Source organism: Orcinus orca, chromosome 1, assembly GCF_937001465.1.
Source record: "Orcinus orca chromosome 1, mOrcOrc1.1, whole genome shotgun sequence".
In the NCBI taxonomy this organism is placed as follows: domain Eukaryota; kingdom Metazoa; phylum Chordata; class Mammalia; order Artiodactyla; family Delphinidae; genus Orcinus; species Orcinus orca.
In genome coordinates, this window is record NC_064559.1 from 93465121 (window position 1) to 93477922 (window position 12802).

Sequence of the window (12802 nt, forward strand, 5' to 3'; positions counted from 1 at the left end):
GAGATGTATTTAAAGTCAATACAACCAATTAGGATTTACAAATAAAATGAAGGACTATTTTCTAGGATGCGCTGTAATAAAATACAATTTTAAAATGTGATAAAACTGTTTAAACACTGAAAGCCCAGCACAAGAATGCAGACTGAACGAAACAGACAACAGGAAGGCACTAGGGATACTGAGAAAGAACCTGACACCAAAAGACGTGTTATTTCTCATGTCAGTTTATCAGCAAGGATTGGAATAGAGGAACACGTTAATAAGATCAGCCAACTAGCTAAGTTGAGGGGGTGAGGGTCTGAACTAAGGTAGTAGGAATAAAGAGGAAAGAGTAGACCCTAGAAACAAAAGCAGTGGATCTCAATCCTTTTTTGTGCTGACTCTTGATGGGAGATAAGGGAAGTGTGTAGCTGGGAAAGAATATCTCAGGCTACTCACTGTTCAACCCCTTCTTCCCTCAAGAAAGAAATCTTTCATTAAATGCTATGTCAGTGATCCTGGGGGCAGTCTGGATTAGGCCAATGAAGTGAAAAGGATTTTCAAGTTTCTAGCCTAAGAAACTTAAAAACGTTGGCCTTAGCTGTCCATCTTCACTCAGGGCAGGGTCTGTGTCGTAAACTTTAAATCTCTTTATAGATCCTAGCTACAGTGTTAGACAGTAAGTTGGGACTTTATGCTTACTGATTAGAAGATCATTTCCAACTGTCAGAACAAGTTTAAAATTCATTACTTTTTTCCAAAATATACATGGTAATATGCTATGTTAATTAATTTATTATTCATTTCATCTGAAGGTTAAAATGGGTCTACTATTGCTATGTTTAAAAAGAACACTGTTTTATCCTTGAGCACACATTGCCACATCTATTATAATGTAGAATGACCCAGCTTTTCTGTAGGAAAACAGCAACAGAAAGTAAAAGCAAATTCAAGGGACTACAGTAAACTATTACATAATAAAGACATAAAAACTCCATACAATACAAACCTCCTTTAAGATAGTGGTTAATTTTTCCCTATTATCTGCAAGGTCCTGTATTTTCTTTTGATATAGCTGCACCTCCAGCTGACATGAAGGCAGGCAGTCAACAGAGTCTCGATAGATTTCATACTTTTCCATCACTTCTTGCTTTGAAAGAAAAAAAACACAGAAACCAGGTTGGCACTCTCCTTTATGAAACTGCAGTAATGTCAATTTGTTTGCTCTTAAATAATTTCTGTACTTGATACTGAAAGCTAAAGAGCAGAGAACAATTAAGTTTCTAGGTCAGTAGCAAAGCACTATTACTGACATGTGTCTAAGCACCTATAATTATGCTTCCTAATTGCCAAATATCCTTGAACAAAGAAAAACTACCATAATTTTACTAAATCACTCATTGAAGTACCTTCCAAAGGTTATTCATAACAATTTTTAAAGAGTTCATTTCTGCTAATATTCAAACTACTCCTGATTATTCCTGGGCAATTATATTACCAATTATAATCTTCCTATTCATTTGTATAATAACTATTACTACAGCTAATTCTTTCAAAAAGATTAATTCTTCTCCTAAAATTAGGAAATGAGCATAATGTTTACCACAAGCACTGCAACAATACAAAGGCTTCTTTCCTTTCCCCACTAGTCTATCTCTCCTCCCACCTTATTAACCAGTTGGATTTTGTCTTCAGTGAAATGCTTAATCATATTTCAGCTCATTTTTCCATTAAGTTGTCTTTTTCCTACTAATTTGTAAATACTCTTTTGTGTCTTTGCATATCATGGATATAATCCCTTTACCTGTCATATGCACTATATATATGTTCCACACGTCTACTTTTCTCTATAGCTTTTGAGTTTCCAATCTTAATTTAAAAACTCTATCCCAGTCCAAGATAATACAAGTGTTCTCCTAAAATTTCTAAACTTGTTAAATTTTCAATCCAATTAAAACTTATTTTTGTAAATGGGGCAAGGTATAGACCCAACTTGCTTTTCGTCTAGATGAACTGCCAATTGAATCAGAATTGCTTATTAAATAAACAGATCTCATAAATACTCAGGTCTATTTCTGAGCTCTCATTTCTGTTCTAGTAATCTTTGTCTATTCCCGTGTGATAATTCTTAATTATCAGGAATGACTTGAATAATAAATTCAGAGATAAACCAGAAATGTTCTTTTTAATTAACAGTTTAAAAACCTTTCCTCATAAAGGATGCTAAATTGTCTACCCACTTCTACTTTTGTCCCACATACCTCAATCCATCTCCCAGAGTAACCCATAATCTTTTTAAACTTAAATCATACCATGTTCCAACACTACCCTTTTAAACTAGCCAGTGGTATGCCCTTGCTTTTAAGGTAAACCAGCACCCTGAATAATCTGCCCGTTGCCCATTCCATCATCATCTCATGCCATTCTCCTTCTTATACATCATGCTTTCTTCCTTGAATATAACTTACTCTCTACTACTACCTCATAGAATTTGCATATGCTGTTCCCTCTGCCTTGAATGCTCTTTCAATATCAATTTATTAATATAACCTCTGTTCATCCTTCAGATGTCAACATAAATTTCCATTCCTTCCCACCTCCACCTCTTGATTTCCACAATACTAAACTAGGCTACTCTCATTATGTTATTTTGAAGCACCCTATCCTATTTGTCTGTTTCTCTCTTTGGTGCTTTTTTAAAAATAGACTTTATTTTTTAGAGCAGTTTTAGGTACATAGCAAAATTAAGCAGAAGGTACAGAGAGTTCCCATATACTTCCTGCCTCTACACATGCACACCCTATACTTTTTCATAATACATATTATAATTTATAATTATAGAACTGATTTTAAAATTGTTTAACACCTTTCTCACTTAAGATAAAGTAACTAAGTCTCATGAGGACAGGTCATTTCTGTTTTGATCACCCAGGGCAAAAGCCTCAAAAATTTGTTGCATAATTAAACAAATGTCTTGAAATTATACTTCTTTTCCTACATCCATTTTAGAGAAGAGCTAAAAATTAAAGACAAGGGCAAAAAACCTAAGAAGAAGAGATGTATAGATAATCTGGAAATCAGAAAATTAACACACAATTAAACAAGAGTTGCTAAAAAGTAAAAGAGAAAAGCATTAAAATAAAAAGGAAACTCACTCTGGAATTCTTAAGCTTCTGGACTGTATCTTTCATTTTTTCTTTATAATTCTTAAGCTTCTCTGGAGAATCCACAATTTTTGTTTTCAAACTCTCTTGTACTTCTTTCAAAGAAACCACTGACAATTTTAGTTCATTCTGTTGAGAAAACATTTTTATATGTTAGATATAATAATAAAACTGGTGATTAGCCACTACGGTAATGGAAAAGAACAAAGAAATGGGTCTGTGCTTGTTGTAGTGGGGGTTAAATTAAATTTTGACCGCATCACTCCCCTGCTTGATTGCTCACTTTTGTCTGCAGGCCAAAGATCAGGCTCCTTAACACACCATTCAAGATCTTTCATTATGTAGCTCTTACTCTCCTTTCCAGTGTCACCTTCCACCAGCTTCCTACTACACTCTACAATCTGGTAATATAGTCAGTCTTATGTCTGGACAATTATAAGTGATCTCTCTCTGATAGTATGGTCCTCCTGAGTACCATCATCCCATTCCTGTACTGCAAGTGAGTTTCTATTAATCCTTGAAAATCCTGTTCCTACTTCCCCTGTATTCCTTCTATAAACAGTTATTGTACATGTGATACTATAACTATGTATTTAATATGTGTTTCTGAATTAACTGAGCAACCTGGGATTGTGAACAGTTATCTTTGCTTTCCCAGAACCCAATGAAAGCAATAGCACTGAGAAGGTACTCAGTACACAGTTACTAAACTAAAACAAATTTCCTTCTCCTGAATTTAAAACCATTGGGGGAATTAAGATGAAGGGTATCTGAGAATTCTCTTATATAACACAAATCCATTCCTATGAAAACAGAACAACAAAACAGCAACAAATGACTATATACACCTATATCTGTGCATGTAACAGCACAGAAAAAGGACTGGAAAAGTGTAACCTCTAGGTACAGTTGGCAGAGAGAAGAGGGCCTTTCATGTCTCTCTCTCTCTCTCCCTCTCTCTCTCTCTTTATATATGCATATGTGTGTTATCGGAGTATTTTACAATAGGAATGTATTACTATACAGCTTGTATAATTTGCCTAAATTATTTCTAACTAAAAAATTTTAAAAAGTTCTTACCTTTTCATCAACTAACTCAGAGGCCAAAACTGAATGTTTGAAACAATATTATTTACTTTTTTCTTAGAATTTAGCACACCACCACATTATCTACTCTTTTAACGCCCTACAGAATTAGAGATCATTTTCCTTACATTAGCATTGACTTTCATCAACTTTCTTCCCTTTACAAAGAGCCTAAATTTGCTATTTTAACTACAAAGTGATTGTGTTTTAATATAGATTTAAATGGGACAGAGAGAAATGAATAATAAAATTGAATCATAGTCACTATTACTCTGATGAAAACATCTGCCAATAAGAAGTGACAGAAAAATAAGGAATATATTATACCAAAGTAAATTTCAGATAGCTATAAAGTATAAACATTAAAATAACAGGGGGACTTCCCTGGTGGCGCAGTGGTTAAGAATCCGCCTACCAACACAGGGGACATGGGTTCGAGCCCTGGTCCAGGAAGATCTCACATGCCACGGAGCAACTGGGCCCGTGCACCACAACTACGGAGCCGGCGCTCTAGAGCCCGCAAGCCACAACTACTGAAGCCTGCACGCCTAGAGCCCGTGCTCCAAAACAAGAGAAGCCACCGCAATGAGAAGCCTGCGCACCACAACGAAGAGTAGCCTACCGCTCACCGCAACTAGAGAAAAGCCCACATGCAGCAACGAAGACCCAACGCAGCCAAAAATAAATAAATAAATAAATTCATTAAAGAAAACAAAAAAAAATAATGGGGAAATAATAAAAGTACAAGAGAAAATATGGGATTAAAAAAATGAGGAATGAGATAGGCCTTTCTATGTATAGAGTTAAACCCAAATGTAGAACACTGTATCTATCAATTTTACTACATAAACACATAAACCTGCCAATAGGAAAAAATGATGAATTTGAAAGACAAATAGAGTTAATTCCTCTAATTTATGGACTTAAAAAAAAAAGAAATAAACAAGGAACATATACAGGTAGTTCATGAAGTAAGAAATAACAACAAATCACTGAATAAGGTGGTCTAAGTCACTAAAAAAAAAAAAAATCAAAATTAAAATGAGGTGTTTTTTTTCCCCTATAAGAATGGCAAAGATAAAAAGAAAAATAAAAACATCCACTTCTGACTACAATGTAGGGAAAAGAATACTCTCATATTCTACTGGTAGAAGTGCGAATTGATATCTTTTTAGAAGACAGTTTGGCAATGTGGGCCAAATTTAAGTGTGATTTCCTTTAACCCAGAAATCCTACATTTAGGAATCTACTGTATGATAAAAAGCAGCCTGGTGCACAAATATACAGGTACATGTGTAGGTGTGTAACACACATGTGCTATTGTTCAATAGCAAAAAAATTAGAAGCAATGTGAATGTCTATCAGTAGGACACTAAAACAATCTACATTTAAGGTATATACATAGAATGCACAACTATATGCAGTTATTAAAATAATGAGGCTATATACTGACGTGATAACTATTTACACTATATTGTAAAATGAAAAAAAAGCAGGTTTGAGACATGTAGAGTGTAATATCATTTATGTAGAATTACACATATATGTGTATATTTGCACAGAGAAATGTAATCTATGACATGTATCTGATTGCGTGGTGAGCTTTCAGGTGATTTTCACTTCTGTCACACATTTTTGTGTTTCCACATTTTTTAAAACAATAGTCATCTATTATATTTAAATTGTAAAAAGTTAAATTAGTTTCACTTTAAGGGAAAAAGAGAGAAACATTTAACAATAATAACACACAGTTAAAATACTCCTCCAAACAAAAGATTCAAACCTTAAATGCTAGTTAAATGAAAAGATGCTTACCAAACGCTTGGTTTTTTCTGAAATATCTGACTTCTTTTGTGAATTTCCCTCTTGCAGCACTATCTAGGGAAAGAAGCAAACAACTGCTTTATAATGATTCAAAACAGATTTAAATTTAGTCAATGCTTTTTAATAAAATAAAAGTAAGAAAGGACAGGAATTAAATGGATTAGACCAGATAATCTCAAACTTTCTGTTCATTATGACCCTAAGGCCAAAAGAAACACCTATCAGTTCCTTTATTAAGTAGTTAAATCCAAATAACTGAATAAGTATTTATGTCCTAATAACTTAGTAGCCCTTTGAAAAAGTAATACATACAAATTGAAAGAAAAATACTATTTTTATTTTATTCTTAAACAGCCACAACTACTTCCAAATTGGATGTGGGTACTGCAAAAATTGGGCACTACACAAATTCACACATCTTATAATCACTGGACACAGACAATTCTTATTTCTTGTTGCACGATGATTTTCGCATAGCACTTGCTTTTTATCATGGCAAAAGCCAAAAACCCATGTTCACAAAGATACGAAAGGAAGGTAACGTGAGTTCATGTTGCAACTGTGAACTACCTTGAGCTAGAAAAGTTCAAGCAGTGTATGACAGATGCTGAATGTTGTTTCCCTTTAAAATTGAAAATAACCTGAAGCACCCTTGAGGGTTTGCTGCAGTATCCAGGGCGCCTCAGCACACAGTTTGGAAACATCAGGTTTAGACACAGAAAAATCTTAAAAAATTCTAGTCAACAAGATAGCATATACCTTTGACAACATCAATAAATAATCATGGTTTGACCTGGTCAACAGAAGTATATATCTGTTATAAGGTGCACAAATGGACACAGCGATATACCCCATTTCTTTAGTAATTGAAAGCCATGTGATCTTAGCTCCTCCATATCTACAAAAAAACTTTAAAAAAGTTTAAGGTGTCCAACAACAGATACCGTTTTTTGACGAAACTCTTGATTCAGCGACTGCTGCAGCTCCTGAATATCATCTGAAAGCTGCTTGAACTCTGCTTGCTCTTCAACTGGAACAGAACTGAACACAGCAAAATAAATTAAAATAACATATATCAAGTTCTTAACCTTGAAAGGCCAAAAACAGTCTCTTCCCTCCAATAACCTAAATGAAAAAAACTATCTGCTTTCATGTTTATGAGTTCTCATTCTTCCAAATGACAGTAATTTAAAATCCATGACCTGGCTGGCCTCTACTACAAACAGAAAATAAAAATCAGATGAGCTCCTTCAACTTCCTGCCACCAAATCTCTGTGTGGACTCATCTGCATACATACCTACCCTTTCTAACTCCACTCCTAATTTTAGTGCTGATTCCTCCGCCTCTGCTCTGGCTCTCATTTTCTCACATCTCTCTCCTGTATCACCCATTTCTTCTGCTCTACTAATCCTTCCTAACAGCACTTACACATGTTTCAGTCTCTTCCCTATGAATGCTCTCAACTTTAGTTTTTAAAACATGGTATAGAATTGTTACTTTAATTTTCATTTCCTCGACTGCTATTGAGTTTAACGATCTTTACATATTTTTAATTAGCTATTTGTACTTAATCCTCTGTAAATTCCCTGTTTATATAGCCTTTGCCCATTTTTCCATTATCTTTTTTCCTATCAGTTTGTAGGAGTTCTTGGTATATTAAGAATATTACATGGCCTTTGTTATTAAGATAGTAAGGCTTTGCTGCATATGTTGCAAATATTCTCTTCCAGTTTGTCATTTCTCTTTTGACTTGGTTTATGGTGAATTTACCATGTTAAATTTTAATATCTGCCTCCTACTGCCAGTCTTTTCAGCTTGCTGCTGTCTCTAAAGGCAATTTATGCCAGGACAGGCTAAAAAAGAGCTCTCACCTGAAACAGAAAAATCCAAAGACATCAACATATTAGAAGGGATAAAAATTAAAAAATCCTTTTGTTCAAAATCAATACATATAAAGCCAAGAAATCATAACCCTTGAATGATTCCTTCTCCTATTTGACCTTTGAGCCAAAAAACAAAACAAAACGGAACAGAAAACCTCTGTGGAAGGAATAAAAATTTTAACAGAATTAACTGATCTGAAGGAAAAAAGAGAATCCTGTCAGTTACTGCTCACCTACTAAGATAAATACCACTAGATATAATTTAGGAGAGTAACTAAGTTAATGGCTTTAAACATGTCTGGCTGATGCATTAACAACAAAAAAAAGTAGAAGAGTAAATTATGCACTAAAAGTTAGAAGAAAAGCTAGTTTTTCTTTTTCAAAAAAGGTAAACTTAAACACTCTGCTATTTAATAAGGAAGATAAAAGAGATGAAGTAGACTGTAGACTGTAAAATACTACTTACATTCATTTTGCATTTTGAAATTGCATTTATTTTATTTGTAAATCTCCTACTTACTCAAGTCTCTCCAATTTCATTATTGCCTCCTGGTGGGCAGTATTTAACTGCTGCATTTTGTCCACAGAAGATTTCTATTAAAGCAATTTTAACAATTTCATATTAGTGTTTTTCAACATAATCAGAGACATGTTTAAAAAAATATCTACCGGTACTGGCTACAAAATGCTTCCTCACTCTACAAATTTCACCATGAGAAATAAGAAATTTAAGAAAGAATTAGGCATTTACAACAAGTGACTTAGGAATTCCTTTACTTATCCAACACACAAATGTTGAGTTCTTACTACAGTTAGGCCCTGTGCTAGGTACCAGGAATAATTCCCAAGAAGACTAACTTATAGTTCCTCGACTTAAGTAGTTCAGTCTCCTTGATGAGTCAGAAAAACGAATATAAAACTACAAAACAACTTGTCATAGAACTGATTATAATGACATCCTATCCAACCTGGGCAATGTCTGGGAAGGTATATCACAGAGGGTTCATAGAAATGATAGATGTCTGAGCCATGTCTTAAAAAAATGAAGTGAAATTAGCCAAACAAAATTGTGTGTTTGTATGTGTTGGCACATACATCTGTACACTTTGGAGAGTATGTGATGTTTAGGTGGTATAAGCTGAACATGATTTGTACAAGGAAATATTTATCAATGTAGCTCAGTCACTAAAGGCCTAATTCTCTGGTGTTACTCCGGTGCTTTTCTAAAAGTGTGGTACCCTCAAACTGTGGACAGATGGGAACAAATCACACAGATGACCCATAATCCTTCCAAATTCCCTAAATTGTTGATGAAATGAGTTTCTATCTGTTAAAGTGATTTACTTGAACTGAATCTTATAATGCAATGTCAAGTAAGCATGATAAACAGAACAAAACCTAATTAGGCTATTATTTAGAAAGCAAATATAAACGTCAAATATCTCAATTATTTAAAGAACACTACATTATCTATTAAACTTCAAAGAAAAGGAATGGGTTATCACTATTCTCTTCCCTTACATTTCCTAATAAAGGAAAAGGAGTCTCAGCTACAAAATTAAAACAAAACCCCCAGCTTCTCCCTAATGATACCAAATATAGAAGAAAATCTCATTCTGAGATCAGCTTACTAAAATCTGCAATTTCATATGAATATAATATTGATATGTAAATTTAATTCTAATGGCCATAAAACAATTAGGTATCTGTGACAACCATTTCAAAATAGATTAGTGGTGCACAAATGATGTTATTGATCTGGTATGTGACCCAAAAAATACACTTAAATCTTACATATTGCCAAAGAAACTCCATGTATGTCTCACGGCATGCTTCTCTGAAGTGAATAAAGTTGATAATGCCACTTAAAAACCGACTTGTCCGTTTTGCCTCTAAAATACAAAGAAAGACTCCTTAAATAAATCTTTGAAACAATATAATATAAAAGTGAAAATTTATCCTTTTTCCACCATATATTCCGCTCATAGTTACAGAACAAAAGTATGTGTTTGCTAATTAACCAAAGTGAAGAACTGCTCTAACTTGATGATCAGAATTATCTTAACCAAAAAAAAAGCACTTTGACCATGAAAGAACAACAGAGACCAACCAGATTTACTATCCCATCTTAAACAACCAGAAAACCGGACAAAATATATAAAACAACAAATTTTAGACACTGAACAACAAGCAATATAGGACAGCAATCCACAAGAGAAGTAAATGAAGTGAACCCTATTAATGAATGCACTAGCCCACCACTTAAGGGAATTTTCAGGCTGTAAACCAGGAAGGTAGAATATAAACAGAACTCATGGGTTTTGCTGAGTCATGAAGATAGAGTTCAGAGCTTGGAGAGACCAAAGCAACTATAATTTTTAGAGTCTGAAGAGGCCAAGGCAACTAGAATTTATAAAAACTCTATCTTCTTGATTCAGCCTTTGAATTCATTCAGCCTATGAATATATTCTATAAATATATTCCATTTGTTCAGGAAGGTAGAGAAAAGCATTAGCATTATAAGGAGAGAAAGGGAAAACCTGAATCAAATTTTACAATTGAAAAATAAAATACCTGAAATGAAAAATGCACTAGATAGGATTAAGAGCAGATTAGGCATACAGATGAAAGGATTAGTGAAACTGAAGACATAGCAATAAAAGCTATCTAAAATGAAGGCCAGAGAGAAAAAAAAGAATAGAGAACTTATGAACTGAGGGACAATATCAAGCAGCATAACAAATGTGTAATTGGAGTCCTACAAAAACGAATGGCAGAAAAAACTTTTATAAAATAGCTAAATATTTTCCAAATTTGATAGAAACTATAAACATATCCAAGGAAGTGAGCAAATCTAAGTGGGGGTAAAAAAATAAAATAAAATAAAATCCCCAAAGGCACATTATAATCAAATTGCTGAAAACGTGTGATAAAGAGAAAGTCTTATTAAAAACAGCCAGACGGGGACTTCCCTGGTGGCGCAGTGGTTAAGAATCCGCCTGCCAATGCCGGGGACATGGGTTTGAGGCCTAGTTCAGGAAGATCCCACATGCTGCGGAGCAACTAAGCCAGTGTGCCACAACTACTGAGCCTGCGCTCTAGAGCCCGCGAGCCACAACTACTGAGCCTGCGTGCTGCAACTACTGAAGCCCGCGCACCTAGAGCGTGTGCTCCACAAGAGAAGCCACCACAATGAGAATCCCACGCACCACAACGAAGAGTAGCCCCTGCTCGCTGCAACTTGAGAAAGCCCACGCACAGCAACGAAGACCCAACGCAGCCAAAAATTAAATAAATAAATAAATTTATTTAAAAAAAAAAAAACAGCCAGAAAGGAGGAGAACCAAGAGAGAATAACTCCAGGTTGAGTAAGCAAGTGGTTCAGATTATTAACTTTCATATAGAAACAGTTGATGATGCTTTGGACTCACATGACACAGGGAAATGGAACTGAGATCCCTACTAGACGTGGGACTCTAGAAAGGCTACATCCTTAGAGAAAAGGTAGATTAAGGAAAGTAAAATTTCTCATAACAGTGCAGGGAAATGACAAAGTTACTAGTGGCTCAGCCTTGTCTCTAGTAAGGAAATAGTCTCCTCTGAGAATTCTAAACCTTGGGCCCATTGCCATATGGGTTTTTGGTTTAAATTAAACTATATATTTGACCCAAGAACTATCGAAATTAGGAATTAAGATAGAAAGTGATCTTTAGCCAATGATAATCCTGGAATAACTTCCAAAAGCAAAAGATATCTCAGGAGGGATATGGCCTCAACCCCAGAAGCCAAAGAAGCACAGGACTATCCTGCTGAAGATGAGCTTAAATTTATAATCCAAAATGCACGTGTGTGTGTACACATGCGCATTCGCACACACACACGAAACCGTCTATGATCAGTCTGTGGGGCACAGCTAAAGCAGGGCTAAAGGGAAATTTATTAGCACTAAACACCTATTTAGGAAAGAAGAAATATCTCAAACTGATGGCCTCAGCTTCTAACCTTTAAAAAACTAGGAGGAAAAAAAAAAAGAAGAGCAAACCCAAAGCAAGCATGAAAAAAGAAGGAATAACAATAGCACAAAAAACAATAAAACAGAAAACAGAAACAAAATACATAAAAATCAGTGAGACAAAAATCTAGTTCTTTTAAAAGCTCAACAAAATTGATAAACCTCTAGCCAGACTGATCAGGGAAAAACAAAAGAGTGAAAAAACAGATTACTAATGTCAGAATGAGAGATGGGACATCACTACGAACCCCAAAGACTATTAAAATGATACGGGAAAATTAGGAGCAACTTTATGTTAATAAATTTGCCCATTTAAATGAAATGGATAAACTTGCTGAAAAAGGTAGCCTACAAAAGCTCATTCAGTAGCTTTGGGAATAAACAAACAGCGTAGCCCTTTATTTATTAAAAAAAAAATTGAATTATTAATTAATTTAAAACCTTCTCACAGAGAAAACTCCAGTCCCAGATGGATTTACTGGTGAATTCTACCAAACATTTAAGGAAGAAATAACACAAATTTTACAAAATTATTCCTGGAAATGAAAGAGGGAATCTTTCTAAACTCATCCTAAGAGGCCAGCGATACCCTGATATCCAAAGTCTGTCAGTGCAGTAAAATTACAAAAAAAATTACAGACCAGTAGCCCTTATGAACATCATCACAAAAACACAACAAAATATTAGCAAATCAAATCCAGCAATATATTAAAACACATAATGTATCATAATCAAATGGGGTTCATCCTGAATACAAAGTTGGTTTAACATTCAAAAATCAAACCATGTAATCCACTAGACTGAAAAAGAGAAGCCACTTGATTTTCTCAATCAAGTCAACAAGTCAACACCC

At 34.5% G+C, this 12802-nt stretch overlaps 1 protein-coding gene across 4 annotated transcripts in view; it reads right to left on the minus strand.

The window, feature by feature from the left end:
- The window catches only part of NUF2 (NUF2 component of NDC80 kinetochore complex), a 29859-nt gene that overhangs the window by 7699 nt on the left and 9358 nt on the right, over positions 1-12802 (minus strand). For all 4 annotated transcript variants that reach the window (XM_033409764.2, XM_033409767.2, XM_033409763.2 and 1 more), the window contains 6 exons: positions 9732-9829; positions 8458-8531; positions 6998-7094; positions 6045-6107; positions 3135-3272; positions 989-1129 (listed from right to left, as the gene is read on the minus strand). In XM_033409764.2, coding sequence (XP_033265655.1) covers positions 989-1129; positions 3135-3272; positions 6045-6107; positions 6998-7094; positions 8458-8531; positions 9732-9829 — 611 coding nt within the window. The remainder of the gene's footprint in view (positions 1-988; positions 1130-3134; positions 3273-6044; positions 6108-6997; positions 7095-8457; positions 8532-9731; positions 9830-12802) is intronic.